Below are 22,705 nucleotides of genomic sequence, written 5' to 3'. Positions count from 1 at the left end.
GTTCCCTTTGAGGCTGATGAGAGGCCAAGTCCTTCCTGTAAGCAGTATAAAGAAGTTCATCACTGCTTTGTTTTGCTTCTCGTAAAAGAAATAGCTCACTTGCTATGCGTTATTTATAAACGTGCGTTCACAGCCTGAAAAGGGCACACAAGCTCCAGACAAAACTTCTGTTTGATAATTGCTTAAAGCAGTCGCTAGACAAGGAGGCAGGTAGAATAATTGAATAACTTCAGGTCAGCTGTTAATTTGTGTCATCACTTCTAGGGCAGTGTCCAGAATGCCTAAGGGTAAAACTGTCAGATGTATCTGAACTTGAAGGCTTTGCCAGTTTGTCCTATCAGAGGAGGCAAATGAGATGTATGGACTTGATGGCGATGCCTATTGAAAGGGGCTAACATGCTTTTTGTAGTTCTTTTTGCTTGGTGTGTAAAGTGAAAAAGTAGAGAGCAATCCATTGAGATAAGAAAATGAAGGAGACCAGCAGAAATGAGCTGTGTCTCAGAAAAGATGTTTTAAAGGGATAAAAATATAGACTGACAAGCAGAGGGTGAAATGGTCTGGAAAATGGGCTGATAACTGGCCAGCATGTAAAGAAGGGTAGGAAATAAGCATTGTGAGAAGGAGTGGAAAAAGCAGTTTCAAGACTGAAGTGTACAAACCTGGGTTCAGTGCTGATGCCTACATCACTGTGGCAGAAATAAACTTAAGGTGATCATTCTGAAGGGCTTCCTGGCAGTCAGCTGTGCTTTGGGAAGTCAGGGAGTGAATGTATGGAATTGGAAAGTACAATCGTAAAGCAAGGAGTCTGTTTGAGGGAAGTATTTTGCAGAAACAGGAGCTGGATTAAGTTTGTGTTTTGCTCTTAAAAACCTCTTGTTTTTTTAGGAGGATTTTTTTGACTGTACACAAAAGGCTATTTTGGCTTGCAGGCAAATTGTTCGATGGCTGTAAAGGCACCTTATTTCTGGCAAGTAAACTTCACTGGGGTAAAAGTTTTAAAAATAAAATTTTAAATGTTGTAGTTTCACAATCTAAGCCCTGCTTAAATGTATTCTGTTCTGTTACAGAAAAGCAAATAGAGAAATACCTGAGAGTAAAGAAAAAAATAACATATATTTTAGTTGTTGCATTTAGAGAGGGGGAAGGCTAAAAGAAAGAAAAAGTTTGGTACCACTAGTTACAGTGCTTTTCTTAAATAAGTCATTAACGTGCTTCTGTTTGTCTTATTATAATAGCTTAAGAACAAGGTGATTATCAAGTGAAAGGGAAAGATGTAAGTCATTTTAAAACAAGAGAGAAAAGGAACATTATTTCTTACATAACATATAATTAACCTATGAAACTCTCTGCCTCCCTATAGTACTGAGGTCAAAAACAGAACAGAATTCAAAAATGATTAGAAATACATTTGCATAATGAGAAAATTCACGATTATTTTGTAGGATTTTCAGTAGGTTTGAAAAAGAAAGATTCCTGGGAGTATTGCCAGCTAGTACCTGGTTGTGAAAGGCTGAAGCGAAGAACTGCATTATAAACAGGTTGTATAATTATCTGGCATTACTTGCATTTAACCATAATGTAAGCTTGGCTTAATTTCTTTGAATTGCCCTTTAAGAGTGCATCTTTCTGCTGGCTGCAGAAGAAGCCTGGGGAGATGAGCCTCAGACAGCCAGCGCTAAGCATTGTAATAGTCACCTCCTTCCCAGCGTGAAGAGTGTTGATAACCATTTTCCTGTGTTTTTGCCCCGTGAAAGAAATTAGTTATATCCACTAATTGTTAAGGAAGACTAAGTCTTTCTATTCTGCATCAGGGTTGGGTCAGTTAAGTACTGTGCATCCCAGTGCTTCAGCTTTTTTCTGCAAGCACATTTTTAAAATGTTTTTTTCATTCTCTGTATGTTGAGTAATTCCAATGGATTTAAGATACAATATCACATAAATCCACTGTTCCTTATATTCATGTTAAATGTGATTTTTATGTGAGAAAGAGAGGGTATTAATTTTGTTCTTCAGAGTAACTCTAATCTCCTGAACGATAAAACCCTGTTAATTCTCATGCAGCTAATCCTCAAATAATAATTCACTTAAACTGACTTGACAACAAAAATAACTGCTTATGTTCAAATGATTGTAATGTGGCCTGTGAATTGTACCTTAAATGCAAACGCATAGATAGCTGGAAATTGCTCAGGAGCTTTTTCACTGATCTCAGAAAGTCACAGTCTTTTTAAAAAGATAAGGAGCAAATACTTTAAAGTAAAAGCTAAGAGATCTAGAAAACTCCTAGCAAAAGCTTAGAAGAGAAAACTATAGCCAGGAATGAAATACAAGAAACACACACACAAATACCAGTAATGCCTAGTGTTTCTGATCCGAGATATTAAGTAGTCAATACAGAGGTAGAAGTCACTAAATATTTTGTTCAGATCTTGGGAAAAAGGCAGATAGGGTGTTCACATTGTGGGATGTGCGATAACCTGCTCTTTGTTTTTCACAGTGTTCAGAGAGGAGGACGTTGAACCCTTATGTGATGGTTTTAAGTCAGAAGCCCAGATAACAGATGTCCTTGAGCTGTGAAGGAGCAGGCTGCAGCTGTTGTTGATCATGCATACAGGTTTTTGATAGTTCTTGGAAAACAGAAAGAGTTGCATAGGACTTGAAAATTGCCGTGAGACTGATTTCAGAGTGGGATGACCACTGAAAATTATAATGCTGGCAGTCTGGCATTAGGCCTGAGTGAAATAACAAAATCATTGAGATGATTAATTTAATAAATGTAAAGGGTAGTAATTAATGATAATGAGTCCTAGCTCATGGAAAGTAAGTATTATGCTAACTACAATATTCTTGATGTAGCTTAGCATCTTTAAAGTAAAACAGTTAAAATTAGTACAGCTTTTTAACACATTTTGCTTCCAGCTTGCATAACATCTTAGTTAGTAAGCTAGCGTGATGCAGAGTCAATACAATATTGAAGTGTATAGCAACCAACTGATACTTGTAATGTCATCGTTACTGGGGTGAGTGGAGTTTCAGGATGTTGCCCTGGGATCTGGTTTCAGCCTTGTTTGTCCTCATGATGTAGGGCTCCAAGTGGGGAGTCCTGAGTGAAGCAGCTGGTGTCCATCATGCGTGGCGTGGGGCCACGGCAGCTTCAGAAGGAGCAACCGGGTTCCTTACCTATGCAGTGAAAACAGTGAACTATAGGAAGGAGTGTGGTAGGCAGATGGAGGCTTACCAGGCTATGCCATCAGTCTTCATTTGTCAGAAATCCGTAGATAAAGGGAAGTTACTTGTTAATATTTGCTGAAATCAGAGACTGCAGAGTGCTCTGTGATGAAGAATACAGGCCACTGTTACAGAGCAAACTGGTTCACGCCTGTGTTTCAGGGAAACAGTGTGTTTTGTTACAGCCAGATGTGAAGTTGTGCCCTGGGAGGAAAGGAGTGTGACGCAGATTTAGAAGGTGAGGGAACGTATCCTAGAAAGCAATAAAATGAAACGGGTGTTTTAGTGAATCTGGTGATCGTTTATTCAAAAGATCGGTTAATCACATAAAATTCAAGCACCTATTTCATCTGCTGCAGTTGGTGTCACTCATAAGCCTGACAATTTGACTTTGATTCACGGGTTAAAACAATTAGGTGATTTGTTGCTTTCACCTGTCAAGCAAATGGCAATGGGCTGAGAGCTGCAGCTTTGGTTCCAAAAGGTGCTGCACATCATTCACACCTCTGTCCTTACCTTTGTGAGGCTGACAACTACCCTTGGCTCTGTGGGAATGAAGGATGTTTTGCAGCCTGTACAGCCTGTGAAAACTCAGTTTAAAGCAGTGATGGATGAAACCTGTCTTTCTAGTCATTCCTCCATCATGGCATTATAGGTGACTATTTGGGCATGCATTTTCTTCTCAAAGCCGAAGTTAGGCTTGTTTTTTGCATTTGCTGCCTCTTTCAGCCTCTGTGAAATCCTATAAAAAAAATTACACGATTGCAACAGTAATGTGTGACTTTCCCTACAATCTCTGTGGTCAAAAATGATCTTTTACTTTTCCTGTGCTGGCCACAGTTCTGTATTTCCACTGTTGGAGATATTCAGTGAATAGCTAACTATTCTGTTTCAGGTGCCAGTATCAAGTCTTATTTTATTTAGTATTTCTCTGGAGTTGTTGTTTTTTGTTTGTTTTATGATTTGCATCACTCTGATTTGCACACTGTCAATTACAGTGTTATGCTTTAGTAATTCTCTTCTGCTGTTAATAGTAACTTATTCTGACTGATGGTCAGAAAAAAATGAGTGAGTGAAACGGGTCTGATAAAGACAACTTTTAAGATTCTGCCCATCTGTTTCCCATGCCATTTGAATTACAAGTGTTTTCCAGTCTCAGTTTTTTTTTTTTTTTTTTTTTCTGACCCTTTTCCTCTTGAAATTTCCGCACAGGGTTTTAGTAACTTAATAGGAAACTGCAGGGTCATTTGCTGTAGTATCAACTTCAAGCATTGGCTTTGAGATTCCTCTGTTCACCTGATCTTTTTCTCTGTAGTGTCTGCTTTTTTCAGCATCTCTTTCACTTTCCAAATGTGTAATTTCTCTAGGCGTACAGCAGTCTCTCCTGTCTCTGCTGCCTCTTCCCTGAAGACCCTATGTACTCTGAATTTACTAAGTGATTGCTGTGTGTTGCTTACCTCAAGTAACTTGAATCACAGTAGTTCTGGGCGTTGTCCTTTTTCTTCGGCTTTGGTCTTCCTTTTCTTCTTTGTATCAGAAAGTGCCTAAGAACTGTTTCTCAGTTCAAACTGATTTTTTTCCATAGTTCTGTTGGATACTAATGCTGTGGATTTGCTTTTCTTGATTTTATTTTTCAGTTTCTTGATGCAAAGATTATAGTTCCTTCTAATGTCCACTCTTCAGATTTTAGTTTCATCTTGCAAGTATATTCTTGAATCTCAGATTCTCACAGCCATCATTGATAAGTTTCTTTGAGTAGTGGTGATTTTATATTGCCACGTTTCTGTGGGTTTTTTTCCATTTTTTTTTTCCCTTGTGTGGCAGCAGTAGTGTCTTTGCAAGAACTGTCTCAGACATTAAACATGGGTCAGTGACATTTTGTCAAGTTGGATGATGCCTCATCAAATCTTCTGCTGAAAGCATCTCTTTCAGTTTCTTCGAGGTTGTAATCTATTTTGGAATTAGGCTCACCTAGCACAGAAAATAAGCGGTGTTTGGAATTTTGTCTGGCATCTTTTGAGACACTTGTTAAGCATGTCTTTGTCTGTATTGCTCTGATCTCCCATCAGAGGATAGAAGTGTAGGAGATAGAAATCTGGTGTAAGTTTGAATTGTTCCTTGTCATGATGAACAACAATTTCTCTGGATGCTCATCTTTGCTACAGCCTGAGGTACATGTGATGTTTGTTCTCTAAAGTATTTGTCATAACAGTCACTCTGTTGTGATCTTAAGCCCAAAGTCCTTCTTACTCATGGTTCGTAATAGCTTGATTTGAAATAATGCTCTCACATGCCAGCATTAAGCTGTAGGATGTTTCTCAGTGCTAGTATCACAGTTTCTGTGTCTGTTACAAGTTTTACTGCTAGAAGTTTCATTTAATACTGTGGCAGCTGTGTTTTCTGTTGAAGATCCTTGGTTATCAGGACATATTTTTGTAGCTAGTGAGTTCTATGAGGATAAACGACTGAATCACGCCTTAGCACATCCTATATCCTGGAGCACTGAGAGGTGGTAAGAACAGTAGCTAATGAATTAAATGGGGTTGGAAGAAAGATTTGAGTATTAGTTGGAAGAAATTTAAAGCAGTTCAGTTATTTTTAACAAACAACCGAAATTAAGGGATATCTCTGTTAACGAGGACCTGGTGATAGTGACTAGAAATTGTGGATTCTCAATCTCTGCAATCATCTTCAGCACTGAAAGTCATTCATATTAGAAGAAGCTGACATGCATAGTAGGCTGTCCATGTCTCAAAACCTCCAGAGAAAGATTAGCAATTACACCAAGCAAGGTCCTGATTCAGGTACAAGTACAGGTGTTGAAACAACAGCTTAACAGGAGTAGTTCTTTCCTGTGTTTTCCAAGCAATAAGGTGAAGTAATGGTGGTTCCTTCTAGCTTCAAAATGTGGAAGTCAGGGAGAGGTAGATAGGTGGCTGTATAATTTAGTGTTGTGTGTTTCTATTTTTGTGACTCCAGCATTGTTCTTCTTGCTGAGGAATTATCATTTTGCCACTACTCTGTTACAGTGCTATGCACAGTATTACCAGACTGCACTGTCTCAGTTGCTATGAATTCTTTATCCACCAGCCAGTGCCAGCCTAGTAAGGTTCTTCTGTTTCTATTTGAAAACTGCTTTCTGTGTTAGATTTGGTCAAATGAGTCATGCTAGCTTTTGTTTGAATAGGCTTTATTTTTAACTAGTGGTGATGACATTGCAGATTGGAGGGGAAAATGGGAATGATTTTGAATAATATCAATTTATGCAGTGAGAATACTTTATTAAAATATATGAGCTTTATTTGCATCTTGAATTACAATTTCTAGTTACTGTCATTATTTTGCAGAAAAGATAACACCAATTTTTTTTTGTTGTATTTGTCAAGTACTGATAGAGACAGCTCTTCTTTCCTTTTAGGAATCTGGGTAAAAATGGCTTATCTAACAGTAGTATTCTATTGGATAAATGCCCACCTCCACGACCACCGCCTCCACCATACCCTCCCTTGCCAAAGGACAAGCTGAATCCACCTACACCTAGTATTTATGTAAGTAAAGCAGAAGTAATTTGCTGACTGTGTCCTGTTAATTATTTGGGTATCTGAATTACATTATGCAATTATTTCAAAGATGCAGTGTTCACAGCTGAATTCTAGTTACAGTGTATGAAGAGGAGAAATGTTAGAATTGTGCAGTTGTGAGTGAAGAAGAACAGCTTCAAAAAATTAGGCTTATTTATTATTTATAATACTGATGGAATAGGCAAAAATAGTTCGTGAGTTATAATGCACAGGATTTTAGGTGTATTTGTACATTTTTTGCAAATGACAGTTTCAATGATAAGAAAGCAAATGATTAAGCTGAACTTCCCTGACAATCTATTTCAAAATATTGTAGGGAAAATTAATTAATTAATTAATTAATTAATACAACTGAGATGATGGTAACAACAAAATGTCATCAGTTAGGAAAATAAAAGTTATATTAATAGAATAATTCAGTTGGAAGGGACCTACAAAGATCATTGAATCCAACTGCTTTTTAGGTAGATTTTTTTTTTTCTTACGCATCCATTGAAACTCTTGTTCCAGAAATAAACTTCTGTACTAGCTTTATGCAGTATTGTGGATAACTTTCTTAATAATGGAATTGTAAACTGTAGTGTGTCCATTCAGCTAGTATAAAAACCTCAGGATAGCTTTGCTCAGCTGAACTTTAGGACCAGAAGCTCTTGGGCAGACTTATGTGCTGCAATCCAAGCAGTCTGCCGAAACAATAGTGCTGCTCTTAGTGTTGAACCTGAGTTAATCTCCCTAATTAAGAGTCTGTTATAGCTTCATTGAGTATTTGCAAAGCTGATAAATCCCCATGTTGCAGCATTCTGGATGTGGATGTGCAGACATGGGTCCCGGTATTTAGGAACTGTGTTTTGTTTATTGAAAGAGATGTCTTCAGTATATATACAGTCTCTGTCTACAGTGTCATTGATACTTTGTTCACAGTCTGTCTGCAGGATTTTAAAAGATTCATAGCAATTAAAAATAAAAGTGAGGGGAAACTGCAGCATAAAATCGAGGTTGTAGATTTACAAAAGCGTAGGAAAAAGAAATCAATTTTTCCAGTTAACATGAGATATACTCTGAGAGTGCAGTTTTTAATTATACTGCTTCTTGTATACATTATCTATAGGATTAGTTTTTTAAATTCTGAAAAGAATGTTAGTGTATTATCTTGGTCTTCAGAGAATTCTGCAGATTTAGAGAATTTACGGGGCTGCTGTCAGATAAAGAAATAAACTGCAGGAAACCTGAGTTGGAAAAGCTGAAGCAACCTGGGAATAATTCATGCCAAGAAATAAATTGCAATAACGAATTAATTTCAGAGGGAGTAAACCCAGCTTATAACGTAGAAGTGGTTGTATGATGTTGCGATTCAGTTCCCTCAATGTGTAGAAATAAATGAAATTCCTGTCTTCCTTCTGTTGTTTCACATTTTTTATTGTTCTTTCTTATTTTACGAACAAGAAGTCTAACCTCGTCTGATATCTAATATTGCATTGTAATTTTACAGTTGGAAAATAAACGAGATGCTTTCTTTCCACCTTTACATCAATTTTGTACAAATCCAAACAACCCTGTTACTGTAATACGTGGCCTTGCTGGAGCGCTTAAATTAGGTAACTTTAATTTGGTTATGTTTTCTTTGTAAAAATAGATATATTTTTAAATGATGTTTCTCAGTTCTTAAAAGTGAATATTTCATTTCTATAATACTGTGTTACTGTTCTGTTTAGATTAATCAAGGGAACATGTCAGTTAGCTCACTACTATTTCTAACCTAGATCAATTTAAAAAAAAAAAAAAGCAAACTTCCATCAGATATTGTTGATCACAGACAGAAATTGAGCTGAGGGTATGGGAGCTTATGCACAGAAATTTTTTTCCTGTGAAAACTATGCCTATCTGCCTTTGTGCTTTGATTTGATGATGTCACTGTGAACATTCATAGAGCTCTAATTTCTGAAAAATATTTGTTAATTGAATTACACACACTTATGAATTTGTAGTTGCAATAAGGTCTGTAAAATAGCTGTCAAGGTTTTTTTAGGTTTCTACTGTTGTATAGAAAAGCCTCTTGTACATTACCATAACATTGTTAAGTATTAATATCATCTCTTCTAAACCTTCTTGTCATATATTAACAGCCATTTGTGATTATTTTTTTTTTCTTATTTATTAGATCTAGGACTCTTCTCTACTAAGACATTGGTAGAAGCAAATAACGAACACGTAGTAGAAGTGAGGACACAACTACTGCAGCCAGCAGATGAAAACTGGGACCCCACTGGAACAAAGAAAATCTGGCGTTGTGAAAGCAGTAGATCTCATACAACAATTGCTAAATATGCACAGTACCAGGCCTCCTCATTCCAGGAGTCTTTAAGGGTAAATATGTTACTATTACGTAAATTAGAATTTTGTAGCCTGTATACTAACTCTGGAATTAAGCTTTGTTAGTAACATCTCTTGAAAAAGATGTTGTTCAAGAAATGGAGACATTCCTACCAGCATGAAAAGATGAATTTACAGTCTATTTTAAACAGAGCGTTAAATACTATACAGGATGTTCCCTCCTGTGCTTAACATAGACTTCATTTTCTTAATATAAAGCTACTTAGTGTTACGTATTTTAAAAGCTTGTTAGCTTTAAGCCTTCTCATAGTAATGTCAAAATTAATATTGAAATATTAAAAATTTCAGATGTTTTTTTTTTTTTTTTAGTCATATTGCTTCAAATTTTAGGCATGCTTTGACATGACTTCATTCTTCATTGTAACCTGAATTAATTTGAATGTGACTTATTAGAAGTTTACGCTCATACTTTTAACACAACTGTTTAAAATATTCGTAGAAACTTTTTTTCAGAAAAGTAACTGATGCTTCCTGTACTAGTTACTGATGGGTTCCAAATTTAACATTTTGGGAACTGTTAGACATACAGAACCCTGTAAAATGTTCACAGTGTTGCAAACATTATACTTTATTGGTACTAAGTTTCAATATTTTTGTTAAGCAGTGAGCATGTCCTTGAAATTAGATACAGGCACTCATCAAAGGCTAATGTTACTGATAGCTTTGAAAAGACTAGATTAAGGTGGAACAAAGACAAAGGATATTATTGATCACTTGTTGATTAGAAAAAGGAGAAAAAGTGGAGAATTGGCTGTTGCAGTTTTCACTGCCATTACACAAAACCAGTGATGATTTCATTAAGAAAAGAAAGAGAAATTCCCTAATTTCTTGCATTACTGGAAGGGATTAGAAGCAAAGAAATGTATCTGTGGTTGGAAAAAGGAAAAGGGAGAGTGGTTAAATATTCTAAGCAAGATTGACACAAGATGAGGAAAAGACACAGGAATACCATGCAGGAAGCAGGGAGAGCTGGGCAGAATAGTGTGTGGCTTGGCCTAACCAGTCATGAATGGGATTTTTCTCAAAGAATTGCACCAACGTTGTGTTCTTGAGCATCATTCTGGAGGAGAACATTATGTATAAATAAAATTACAGAAAAGCTAACTGTTAATAAAGTATGTAGTTGATTACATATACTTCTGTCAGCAGAAAAGCCTCAGCTTTGTTTTTGCATCAAGAAGCAACTGCAGTATTTTCTGTGTTGTTTTTTCCTCTGCTACAAAGTGGTGATAAAAATGTAGTACATAAAATAGTTTTCATATGTCAATTTTCATTTTTTCCTCAAAAATCAAAATGGCATTGTTTTAAGTGTTAGTGTTCCTTTTTCCTAACACTGCTGTGACCTGTCCTTAGATGACTTTTGCAGTGTTCAAATGAAAGCTGAGTTTCTCCTTTCTACAGATTCAGTTCTCTTGGCTTTCCTTAAGTGACCTTTTTTTTCCCCCTCTAACAACTATAACATTGCTTTTCTAACATGTTTTACAGTATTTCATAAAACCATCATTGCTCAATCCTTTTTTGTTCCTCTTTGTCCTTCGTTCAAAGGATGAATAGGACTTTCTCAGGTACATGGGGCACTTTGATGTCTAACAACTGTCTCATTCAAAGCACAAAGTCTTTGGACAGCATCCAAGCAGTTCCTTCCTGCTTTTTGTCTTACTTTCTCCTTCTATGCCTGTATACTTGTGAAAAAGGAAGTTTTTAAAACAGAACTTTGAGCCCACTGTGCTAAAAAGATGAAATTACATCACTTAATGCTGGCTAGACTTTTTCCACTAGTCATGGTCCTAGCTACTGCAGTGCTAAAATAGCAGATGGCTATTAAAAATTCAAAGAACTTTGTATAATGGATATTATAAAGTGAATTTTATAAATATTAGTTAGCCTATTTTCGCATCAGGAGACCTGTTTAACTTTGGAGGCAGATAAATGTTCTGGTCTAAAAATGTTAGATTGGATTTCTTTTTACCTGCATAATGAAGCAACCCAGCACATAAATTTGTAACTCTAATATAGGTTAGCAAAAGAGTTTACGGTGTAGAAGTTTCCTGTTGTCCTGGTCTGAACCTCACTGAATTTTTATCACAAGGATTTTTTTGCAACAGATTTTGACTAATAACGTTTATTTTCTTAACGGCAGCGTTCACATGAGACCTTGGATGCAGATACTTTAAACGTTGTACCACCATTTTCAAACAAATGTTATTACTTCATACCTCTGTGTGCCTATATTTTTATGCATATTCTTTTTAATATTTAAATTATTTAGATATCACTGTTAAATAAATGATAGCGTTTTCACAATTGCATTTTATAGGAGGAAAATGAAAAAAAGAGTCACCACAAGGACCACTCAGATAATGAATCCACATCTTCAGATAAGTAAGTGTGGTATAAATATGGTAATTTTACAGTTATATTTGTGTGTATTTTTACACTATTCCTATTTTCACATCCACCTGCTACTACTTTTTATATTTACAGTTCTGGGAGGAGGAGAAGAGGACCTTTTAAAACAATCAAGTTTGGGACCAACATTGACCTGTCAGATGACAAAAAGTAAGTTTGATTGCAGTTTCTTTTGCTCACAGTGGTATTCTGCACTGCTACACTTCTTCTGGAAAGCTAATGCTTCTGGAAAGCTAATTCTTCTCCAAAGTCAGTTATTTCCTGATAAACCCAATTCCAGTTGCAAGCTCTATTGGCATGTTACCTTTAATCTGTTGTTAAATTGTTGTTACAAATCCCTCTCACCTTAAAATCTGTTTTTGAGTTTGTCTTCCCAGTATCTTTAATTTTTCAGTAATGAACTTTTAAATTCCATCAGTCGCTTTTCTTTCCAATAATACTTCTAACACATTCCATTTGTTTCATTCCGATGCTCTAAATTGTTTTCCCTTTTTTCCCCCTCTTTTATACCTATTCTCATTTATTTTGTTTCTGTTTTCTCTTAGCTCTTGCTTCTCTATTCAGAAGCAGTGCTCAGAGTATATAGCAAAGTCCAAATTGATGACTATGAGTGGAAAAGCCATGATAAAATTACAAGCGTAAGGGGAGTACAGAGTATTCTTCAGATGAGAGATTTCTGTGACACCAAGAAATAGAGGAAAATGGCTCAGAAAAACTTCACGAAGTTTCAGAAATACACTGAAAGCATTCTTTTTTGTTTTTATCCAGTAATAAATTTTTAATTAGTTCAGTCTCTGCTTGGATCTTTTTTGGAAATGCATACTATTACTGTTCCATCCACTGCAGTAGTAAAATTCTGATCCACTTCAGTTAGAAGAACAGGAGAAAAGCTTATAGTACTGGAAACTGGAGGATGCTAATGAATTTTTTGTATACATACAGAATATGCTGCATATGTGATTAGAGATTGTTGTAAAATTTAAAATAAGATCACATATTTTTCTAAACAAAATTCTGTCTTACAAAATTACTGCCAATAAACTAACCCTTAGAGCAATCCTTTCGGAGAGACTTTAACCCTAACCTAGGAATGACTGACCAGAGGTTCATAGAAATTGTATTTCGATACTTCAGATAGATCCCGTAGAATCACACATACATCCCACATCTGATTTTCAGTCTCAGGTTCTGATACAAAACAATTTTTCCCCTGAACTGGCTTGTCATACTTAGGATTTTATTTGGAAATGTTTTCAAATTGAAGGGGTAGCACAGATATCCATGTGACATTACAGAGCCCCACATAAGTGTGGAGAATTTGTATTTAGAGATGTTATCAGCTAATAAAAGCATTCTGTTCCATGGCATGTGCATACAGCTGATTTCACTGCTGGTTATAGCAATCATGTTTGTAAGTCAAACTATGTTCAGACAGTCTTCCTAGCAAATGTCATGACATAATATCATTTGGCTCTTGAAAGCATTGTTAGCAGCTTCTGACTGGTTTAGGAGTGTGGGGAAAGCAGACCTTTGCGTTTACAGAAAAGATATATGACATACACTAAGGTGTAAACTAAAAGCATAGTTTTCTTGTGATATAGCACCAGATTGAATAACTGCAAGATTGAGTTAGGTCACCAGGTCTTCTAGTTTACAGTTAAAAGGAATTGACATTTAAATTTCTCTATCTGTCAAGTAAGGTTATTGTATTCTATAAACTTCCCTTTTAAAAGATGCTAAATTATATAGCAGTGAGTCACTGTTCCTTCATCTCCTATGATAACAATTTTCTGAAAATGTTTGTATTTCCCAAACTCTTCTAAGAGTTTCAGGGATTCACAGTTTGTCAATTTGCTATTTTGCTGCAGGTGGAAGTTGCAACTCCATGAACTGACAAAACTTCCTGCTTTTGTACGTGTGGTATCAGCAGGAAATCTTCTAAGCCATGTTGGTCATACCATCCTGGGCATGAACACAGTGCAGTTGTACATGAAGGTTCCAGGAAGCAGAACACCAGGTGAGTATAATTTTTGTATGGAAAAAAACACAAAAAAAGGAATCTACTGCTATCGAATTAATTTATCTGCTCTGCAGATTTTCTGTATTTTATAGCAGGCATAAATATGATAACGAAGTACATATTCATTATTTTTTAATTTCTTGATTAACTGAATTTGCATGTACAAAGCATTAAATTGTTTTATAGGGGAAATTTCTGAATTTCTTTGATGCTTGATAGTTGTCATTCTAATCTCTTGCATGTAACAATGGATTCCAGATTTTTTAAGGGGGAGAAGAATGAGTTCATATACTTGAACCAAGTTTGTAATTTGTGTGCCTTGAAAATTTTTACAGACTTCCCAAGTAGGTCTTTGTATAATCATAGAAATCACTACACTTTTAAAATTGTTCACTGCTGTCTGAGGATTGGGCTTATAATGGGTAGTGCTGTGCTGTGACACTATTGTGGGTTAACCCTGCTAGACAACTAAGTGCTGCACAGCATCTCACTCACTCCCTTCCAAGTTGGATGTGGAAGAGAATCAGAAAGATAAAAGTGCAATAACTCTTGGGTTCAGATAAAGACATTATAATATATCAAGCAAAAGCTGTGCATGCAAGTCAAGCAAAATAAGGAATTCATTCACTGCTTCCTATTGGCACGCAGATGTTTAGTCAGCTCCATCCCAGCCAAACCCAACCGTCCTGCCATGAGCAGGGTTACCACCAACTAGAACAGTCTGCCCAGGGCTCCATCCAGCCTGGCCTTGGACACCTCCAGGGATGGGACATCCGCAGCTTCTCTGTGCAACCTATTCTAGTGTCTCACCATTCACTGAGTAAAGAATTTCCTCCTAATATCTAATCTGAATCTTCCTGTTTTATTTCAAAACCCTTCTCCCTTGTCTTATCACTATCGGACCATACAAAAAGTCTCCCTCCTGTTTATAAACTCCGTTTAAGTAATGGAAAGTCACAGTGAGGTCTCCCTGGAGACTTCCCCATGCTCCCTCCTGGGAGAGGTGCTCCAGCCCTCTCTCTGTTCATCCTTGTTGGCTCCTTCAGAATTGCTCCAACAGCTGCAACATCTTTCTTGTGCTGAGGACCCCAGGCTTGGGCACAGTACTTTCAGCTGTAGCCTCACAAGGGCAGAGCAGAGGGGGACAATTGCCTCCTTTGCCCTGCTGGCCATCCTTCTTTTGGTGCAGCCCAGGATACTGTTGGTCTTCCAGACTGGAAACTACTGGCTTGCATCTGGCTATTTGTCCACCAGGACCCACAGGTCTTTCTCAGCAAAACTGCTCTCAATTAGTTCTCCCAGTCTGTACACATATTTGGAATTGTTCCAACATAACTGCAGCACCTTGTACTTTTTCTTGTTGAACCTCATTCAGTTCACATGGGCCCACCTCTTAAGCTTATCCAGGCCTTTTTGGATGGCATCCATTCCTTCTGTTGTGTCATCTGCAGCACTCAGATTGGTATCATCTGCAAACTTGCTGAGAGTCTCACCATCTGGATCATTGATAAAGATAGTAAAGAGCATTAATACCAAGGTGGACTCCTGGTGAATGCCACCTCCAATTGAACATAGAACTGTTTACCACAGCCCCCTGCTGTGACCATCTAATCAATTATTTATCTACTGAATAGTCCAGCCTTCAAATCCACATCTCTAAAATGTAGAGATAAGGATGTGGTGTGGGACCATATCAAAAGTTTTGCAAAAGTCCAGGTAAACATCATCTGTTGCTCTTCCTTTGTCCACTAGTGCTGTCACTCCATCATAGTAGGTCATCAGATTGGTGAACCTGTGCTGGCTGTGTTTGATCACCTCCTTCTCTTGCATATGCTTTAACATAGCTTCCAGGAAGAACTACTCCAGTATCTTCCCAGACACAGAGGTGAGGTTCATTGGCTAGTAGTTTCCCAGATCTTTCTTCCTACCCTTTTAAAATATGGGAGGGAAGTTTCCCTTTTCTAAGTCACCTGATAGCTGTGATGGAGAGTGGCTTAGCAACTACATCAGCCAGTTCCTTCGGGACCCTGCCATGCATGTCAGTCAGACCCTGGAGACTTGTACACATGCAGTTTTATCACAATCTTGAACTTTCTGCTTCCCATGGAAATGGTTTTGCTCCCTCAGCCTGCACCTAGAGATACAGCAATGTGAGAGATGTGGGAAGGCTGACTGCCAGCAAAGGCCGAGGCAAAGAACTTGAGTACCTCAGCCTTCTCCATGTCTGTTGTTGCTCATCCTCTAGACTAAGTTCCGTAGTCTGTTAGTGCTGAAGTACAAGTTCAGATAATACTGTTAGGGATTGTGGTTCAGCTCCTCAGCTGTCAAAAGAAGGTAAGATCTGGCATTTCTATATCGATTTTTGAAAGTTCCTTGGGGCAGATTTTCTTACTACTTGTTTGTTAGTGCCTGAAGTCATGAAGTTTTTCTCCTAAATGAGATTGTCAAAAGCTATCACAAACACATTATGTAAACTTTAGCATCTTGAAGCATTGATTTCTACAGAAAGGAAGCAGCTGAAATATAGTCAGATTCATTAGTCAGATTGGTAGTTCCAACTTGTTGTTTTGCACAAACTAATAAAAGCAGAATTCTGTTGTTGTTATAACTTAGTCGCATTTCTTGACACTGTGAAGTACCTAAATATTGCATATAATAAGTTTATGAAAACTGAAACTGTGATGTAGGGTTGTTGTTTTTTTTAGTAATTATAACCTACTTTGCATTTTCTTGGTTATTTTGATAAATTAGCCTTACAGAAAATGTGTTTATTTTTTCTAAATTTCAGGTCATCAAGAAAACAACAACTTCTGTTCAGTAAATATAAATATTGGTCCAGGTGACTGTGAATGGTTTGTTGTTCCTGAAAGCTATTGGGGTGTCATGAATGACTTTTGTGAAAAGTAAGTTGTACATACTGTTCCCTATTTTTTTCAAGTTGTATTTGTCTTGCTCAGACCTAATGGGAGAAGGGGAAGTACTCACTGAGGGTGTTTGTTGTAAGTGAATTTTTAATGGGTTTTCCACATAGTCTGAAAAGTCTTTCATAACAAGTCAAAATGTAAAATCTGGAATGTTTGCAAGATATAGCATCTGTGCAGTGTGCAGGAGCTTGGATTGCCTTAGGTGCTCAGTGAAAGCTTTGCTTCCAAAACTTTACGTTACTGGATAATCCGAGTCCTTTTTGTTTGGCTAGCCTCTTTATCAAGCACATGAATGCTACCATCTACTCTTATCAAATGATGATCCTTTTATGATTACTTTCAGGACTGTTGCAATTGGGTGATGGAAAAATTCGGGGATGAGGGAGCTGGGTTTTTGTTTTGGTAGTTTTTTGTTTTTTTTTTTTCTTGGTTTGTTTTTTTAGGAGTGATGAAGTATTGTTCTGGTATTGTATGTTGTTAATTTTATTATGATTAATGTACGTGTCATACTTAAGGAATTACAGAGCCATTGGTGTTTTGACATTGTTTCTTGCCGCATCTAATGGGAGAGCTTAGTTTACCTGAACTCCAGGAGGCTTCATGGCATGCTTTGCATATACTTGCAAGTTTGTAGCTTACTTAAAAATGAGGTGTGTTGACTATTGGGTAATAGTGGTCCACTTCTATGTGTGTTCCTCCTTCTGTTGCACATGTGCTTAAAAAAAAAAAAAAAAAGGCAGTTAGGAGCAGTTGAGTCCCATCTCATTTGATCTTAAGGAAGGTTTTTTGTTTTTTGTTTTTTTAATATTGCCCGCTTAAAAACTGACCTAAACTCCTCAGCTTTCTTCAGAATCTTCCCAGGGTTCTGCATATTCTTCTCAGTACCTATTTTCTGCTTGTCTACTGACAACTGCTCTTATTTAATCAACCTTTACAAAGATTATCCTCCTCAGAATTGTAATTCCACTGTCAAAAATGTAATGTCTGTAATGACGATAGGCCTATTACCCTCATGCCACTGCCCTTTCTGAGACTAAAAGGGAGTCTAAAAGTTTGGTAACCTCATAAACTCTCCAGAGTGCCTGATAGAGGCAGTGAATGGTCTTCGAAAACTTGCCAGTGATCTTTCATGGTGCAGTAGAAAATCACTCTAAAATTGGGATGAGGAAGGGAAAAATGTATGTATTTCACAAGGCTATATTGGAAGACTCAAGATTTCATTGTTAGGAAGTCCATATGGAGGCTTTTTTTTGATGCTTCTCAGAGGAGTAGCATTTTCTGTCTGAACATAGCATAGACCTGTGAATAGCAGTTGAGATGGTGCCAACAAGTTCTTGTGCGGACGAGTTTTGCACGCTCATACTGACAGCATGAGTACATGTTTTGCATTGTTCTAAACAGAAAGCATTCTTAAGAACTGTGTGTAAAATCAGTCACAGGTTAAAAAAAGCATCATTCTACACCGATGTCACGCTAGATCTAGCAAGAATTCCTCTACCTCAGCATTAATAATGCTGGGAAATTGAAAGGAAAATAGAACTTAACTCTAAGCCATCATCTCACTTCGCATAAGCAGATGGTTGAACATTTTAATGTTGCAGGATATAAAACAGGGAACTGGGATCAGGATTTCTGTAGGTGAAACTTTCCTTCTGACTAGTCCTACTGCGTCAGGGATTAGATGTTGAAAATACCTACAGTGGTGATCACTTTTTACAGGTAATGTCATTGAAGAGTTGGCTACTAATACATATGCTGATAAATGCTGACAGCTTTATTTTTCCCATTGTTTCAGGAACAATATGAATTTTCTAATGGGATCTTGGTGGCCAAACTTGGAGGATTTGTATGAAGCCAATGTCCCAGTTTATCGATTTATTCAAAGACCAGGGGATTTGGTGTGGATAAATGCTGGCACTGTTCACTGGGTTCAGGCTATCGGCTGGTGCAACAACATTGCTTGGAATGTTGGCCCTCTTACAGGTATAGTTGAATAATGCATTGTAAGGTAATTCTATGCCACAGAACCTGCCATTTCTTAACAGTTTACTTCAGTCTTCTGGATTAAAAAATGAATTTACAGTATTTTATAACATTACTTGTTGAAGCATTAAATAATCCCATTGGTAATAGGAAATGAAAGCAGCAAGAATGCTGTCTTCACATTCCTGCATTTAATGGACTTCTAAAACTTACAGTAGCTTATCAAAGACAAGCAGAATAAAATGTTGAGAGGAATTCATGCACTGTGTTTTGTAGGCTGCTTTTTTAACTTTCTCTTCCAAAACTTGTTCTACCCAACAGACTTTACTACAGCATACGAAGACTTGTCTAATCTCCCCTTTTTCAGGATAAAAGATACCTAATAGCTCCTTAATGAAAGCATCAGAAAATGCGAACAGTTGTAAATTTTTTAAACAAAGGAATGTAAGGTTTACTCCTCTAGAAGTCGTCATTTTTGAACCATAATTTAAGAAGGCTTTTAGATGTGAGAATGGAAGAAAAGTTCACAGCTAAAATAAGGAGATTCTATCAAGCATTTGAACAGATTGTACTTCCAAAAAAACCTGTTTTCTTAAATAGTTTAAGGTGTATCTTTATTTCATTATGGTGCAATAAATAGTTTATCTCCATGTTCATGTGACTGACTGATACAGCGCTTGCGTGTTCAATCACAGTAAATTTTTCAAAACAAGTTTTTGAAAAGGGTGGGGTGAGTAGGCTGCTTAATCAGAAAGTCTGACTCACTGCACAAATCTCTCAAGGTGCAGTCTTCATTTTCAAATTACATACTGTAGCATTGTAAAATGATAAAGAATATGCAGACATCGCAAATGTCTGCAAGATACAGACATCTCAAATGTAGATTTTTTTGTGTGTCAAAAACTTGAAAATTATTAAGTAATACTTTTTGAAAATGTGTACTCTGTTAGCATAGAAATTGAACAGTTGTCAGCAAGTCCTTGTTTTCACATTTCTGTGATACTCTGTGTACTTTTAGCATCTGAAATACAATAAATACGTGCTTAAAAATAAATTTTGTAGAATTTAATGTTGCAGGGAATGAGTTATTCAGAAATGCTGTTTAGTCTCACCATAAAAAAAAGTCTAAATTTTTGGTATAATGAAATTATTTTGAGTTCAGATGGTACTTATTTGTTATCTAACTACTTCTGTAATTTTCTTTTTATATAGCCTGTCAATACAAATTGGCAGTGGAACGGTACGAATGGAATAAACTGCAGAGCGTGAAGTCCATAGTACCCATGGTTCATCTTTCATGGAATATGGCTCGAAATATCAAGGTCTCAGATCCAAAGCTTTTTGAAATGATTAAGTAAGTTTTACTTGAGCATTTATTGTTTCCATTTCTTCTTCAAGCATAAAACTAGTAGATCTTTAAATAGGCCTTTGTAAGACTTCTGAGAATCAAGCCAAAATGATTTGATAATCTGTTCTCAAAGAAAGAAGCCATTTGTGATATTAAATATGCCACAGACTCCAGCAGTTTACAGAAGCAGACAACTTACGTAACTAAACCTGTTCAGAGTATATAACATAAGACATAACAAATTGAGGTCATCGACTGAAGTGCTACATTTATAATGATAGTCATTTTTACAGCAAAATTTAAATTAATTTTGCATTTTTAGAACATCTCTTTAGTTAAGCCTCACACACCAATTATTTGGCAATCCAATGTAAATGTTTTAAATAAAGACAAATAGAACTGGAAAGTCACCTTCCCTTTGCTCTTTCTTCCAAACAAGAATTAATCGATGTGTAAAATGATAATTGAGTATAGTGACATTTCTTAAACACTTATTCTAAAATGCAGAAACATTTCAGACTCAAAGCATCTTTAGTAATGTTTTTTTAAAGAGTGCAACTTGAAAAATATAAATCATTATATCTAGGTTGAGGAATAAATGGACGTTTCGGCATACATCCATCATAGGCTTGTCAGAAAGAAAGTGGGAGAATGAGTTCCACAGCAAATGACTCATCATGAGAATACTCTGGTGGCAGCTCTGTTTTTCTTCAGCCAACCAGAAGAGCTTTTATTTTAGTCTTTTCAACATACTGGATCCACAAGCATTGAATCCTTTTATGATTTGCCTTGAAATGGGCCTTGAAATATGGATAGGTTAACCTGCAAAAAAGGAGCAAAGTACATCAGTTTTTCCCCTAGTAGAATTTACTGTTGACATCTGAGTGAGATACCATTTTGCAAATAGTAATTTGAGTTTAATTTAGCCTTGAACCCCTGTTGCAGAATGAGGGAATAAGTGAGATGGTAACTTTGTAAAGGCACAGAAGTGTTAGAAGTTGAAAATAGTTTTGTCCCTTCAATTAAGCTGTTAGTCAAGGTGGCAAGTATTAAAAAGGAAGACAAGAAACTGATAGTGTACTGCTGGAAATAAGAAAGGAGGGGAAAAGAAGTAGAGGTTGTGAGGAAGCCAAGAAGTCCTTTAAGAAAAAAAAAAAGCTAGGCCTTTATTTCATATGTGTATTTATCTTCTCTAGTCCAGCAGGCACTGCAAATCTCAGAACAGCTCTAGAATATTTTTTGCAAAATATGATTTTAATAATTTGGCACCCCTGTTTTGCATTTGTGCAAAGTTGAGTCATTTTTTGTCTATGGTTTAAGTTTAGGAGAAAAACATGACTGAGCATAGCATCTTTCTCCAAGAGAAATCTTAAAATGTTGCAAAGGAATACAGAGAACGGAATGGTTTCCTGTTGTCATCTGGTTTGGTAGCAGCTGAGTTTTTTGTAGTGAGATACCTAAATTGTTAGATGTGCTTTAGAAATAAAGTCACTGAGGAGCTGATGTAGACTTTGATCTTGCATACTATTGCATTTTCCAGGCTACTGAAGCCACTTCTGTCTTGTTAGTTGTCTGTCAGTCCCCTGGCTTCATGCTTTGCGTGAGAAGGAGGAGAAGACCCAGTGATGATCTCTAGTTGGTTACATCTAGAAACAGTTATCTGGAACAACTCTTCTTTGTGATCCTTCTGTAGTTGTACAGCTGTAACTAGAAGCAGCTGTCACCAGAATACTCTGTTTACTATATGGCTTTAGCCTCGTGTAGATATTTTAAGTGCATAAAGCTTCATGAACCTCCTTACAATTGGTGAGCAGTTGCATAATTTTCCTCTCAAACTGGTTGTCTGAAGGAGTGCTATCTTGCTCTAGATAAAAGGAGCAAAATCTAAAACTTTCTCATGAGATTGTTTTTTTAAATTTTATACTAAGAGTAGAATCTTGACTGGAAATGAAGGCAGACAAAATGATTTAAAGTTTGCTGACTGACAGCACAATGCTCGAGAAAAGAAAACATTAACATCAGAACTTACATGGGAAGTCAGAAGGCTTTTACAGGTGTATCTGTGGAAAAGAAGAATTTTGGAGATAGTGGGAACATAGTAAAAAGGCCAAAATAATTAATTCCAAAGTAACAGAAATAGTAAGTTCTTTTACCAAAATAGTTTTATAAGCGTAGAAGAGCAGGACATGAGAGAAATGATTTTGCATAAAATCATGAAGCAAGATAGAATGTATTTTGATATTGATGGGGAAAATAAATCACTTGGAGATAGAATGAGATCAGTTTTGCATTGCCATTGGGATGGTCTCCGCACTTAAAAAGCTTTACTGGATATCTAAACATTAAATGGATTTCTCACCACACTTAGAGAATATATCACAGTGATGTCCGTTTTAAGATCTTCTCTTAAATATCAGGATTTGACTGGACATGATCTACTCATGCTTTGTCATACCTGTTAAAACCTCGAGAGAGAATGATGGTCCAGGTTTTTTTAACTGAATTCCCACTGTGCAAGAATAAAAGCAGGCATACAATTCTAAAAGCCTACTCAGCTTAAACATTGTGTGTCTACTACACACCATTTTGGCTTTCATGTTTTAGAAAATTGCGATATGCATTTTCAAGGTGATACTTTATGTGCTTTCTCTATAGCTTTGATAGCATGAAATAGTTAACATTGCAGATCTGAATTTTGTTTAAGGACAAGTAATTCACCTTTTAACCACTGTTTTTGGCTTTGCTTGCAAATTTGGCAAGCATTGCTGTGGTGTTGCATGCAGATTACACTTTGAGCAGTTCTTTCTTCACGACTGTAACA

At 36.6% G+C, this 22,705-nt stretch overlaps 1 protein-coding gene across 15 annotated transcripts in view; it reads left to right on the top strand.

Annotated features, from left to right (window-relative positions):
* KDM6A (lysine demethylase 6A) overlaps positions 1 to 22,705 on the top strand; it is a 148,132-nt gene that overhangs the window by 117,982 nt on the left and 7,445 nt on the right. For all 15 annotated transcript variants that reach the window (XR_014879711.1, XM_085209376.1, XM_085209435.1 and 12 more), the window contains 9 exons: positions 6,647 to 6,776; positions 8,299 to 8,404; positions 8,968 to 9,173; positions 11,518 to 11,582; positions 11,685 to 11,759; positions 13,478 to 13,626; positions 16,418 to 16,532; positions 18,349 to 18,536; positions 19,749 to 19,890. Coding sequence is in view for 14 of the 15 variants with exons in the window: in XM_085209376.1 (XP_085065502.1) it covers positions 6,647 to 6,776; positions 8,299 to 8,404; positions 8,968 to 9,173; positions 11,518 to 11,582; positions 11,685 to 11,759; positions 13,478 to 13,626; positions 16,418 to 16,532; positions 18,349 to 18,536; positions 19,749 to 19,890 (1,176 nt within the window). In the remaining variant the exon portion in view is untranslated. The remainder of the gene's footprint in view (positions 1 to 6,646; positions 6,777 to 8,298; positions 8,405 to 8,967; positions 9,174 to 11,517; positions 11,583 to 11,684; positions 11,760 to 13,477; positions 13,627 to 16,417; positions 16,533 to 18,348; positions 18,537 to 19,748; positions 19,891 to 22,705) is intronic.

Source organism: Meleagris gallopavo, chromosome 1 (assembly GCF_905368555.1).
Source record: "Meleagris gallopavo chromosome 1, MGAL_WU_HG_1.1, whole genome shotgun sequence".
NCBI lineage: Eukaryota > Metazoa > Chordata > Aves > Galliformes > Phasianidae > Meleagris > Meleagris gallopavo.
Note: the sequence above shows the minus strand (reverse complement) of the source record. Positions and strands in the feature narration are given on the sequence as shown.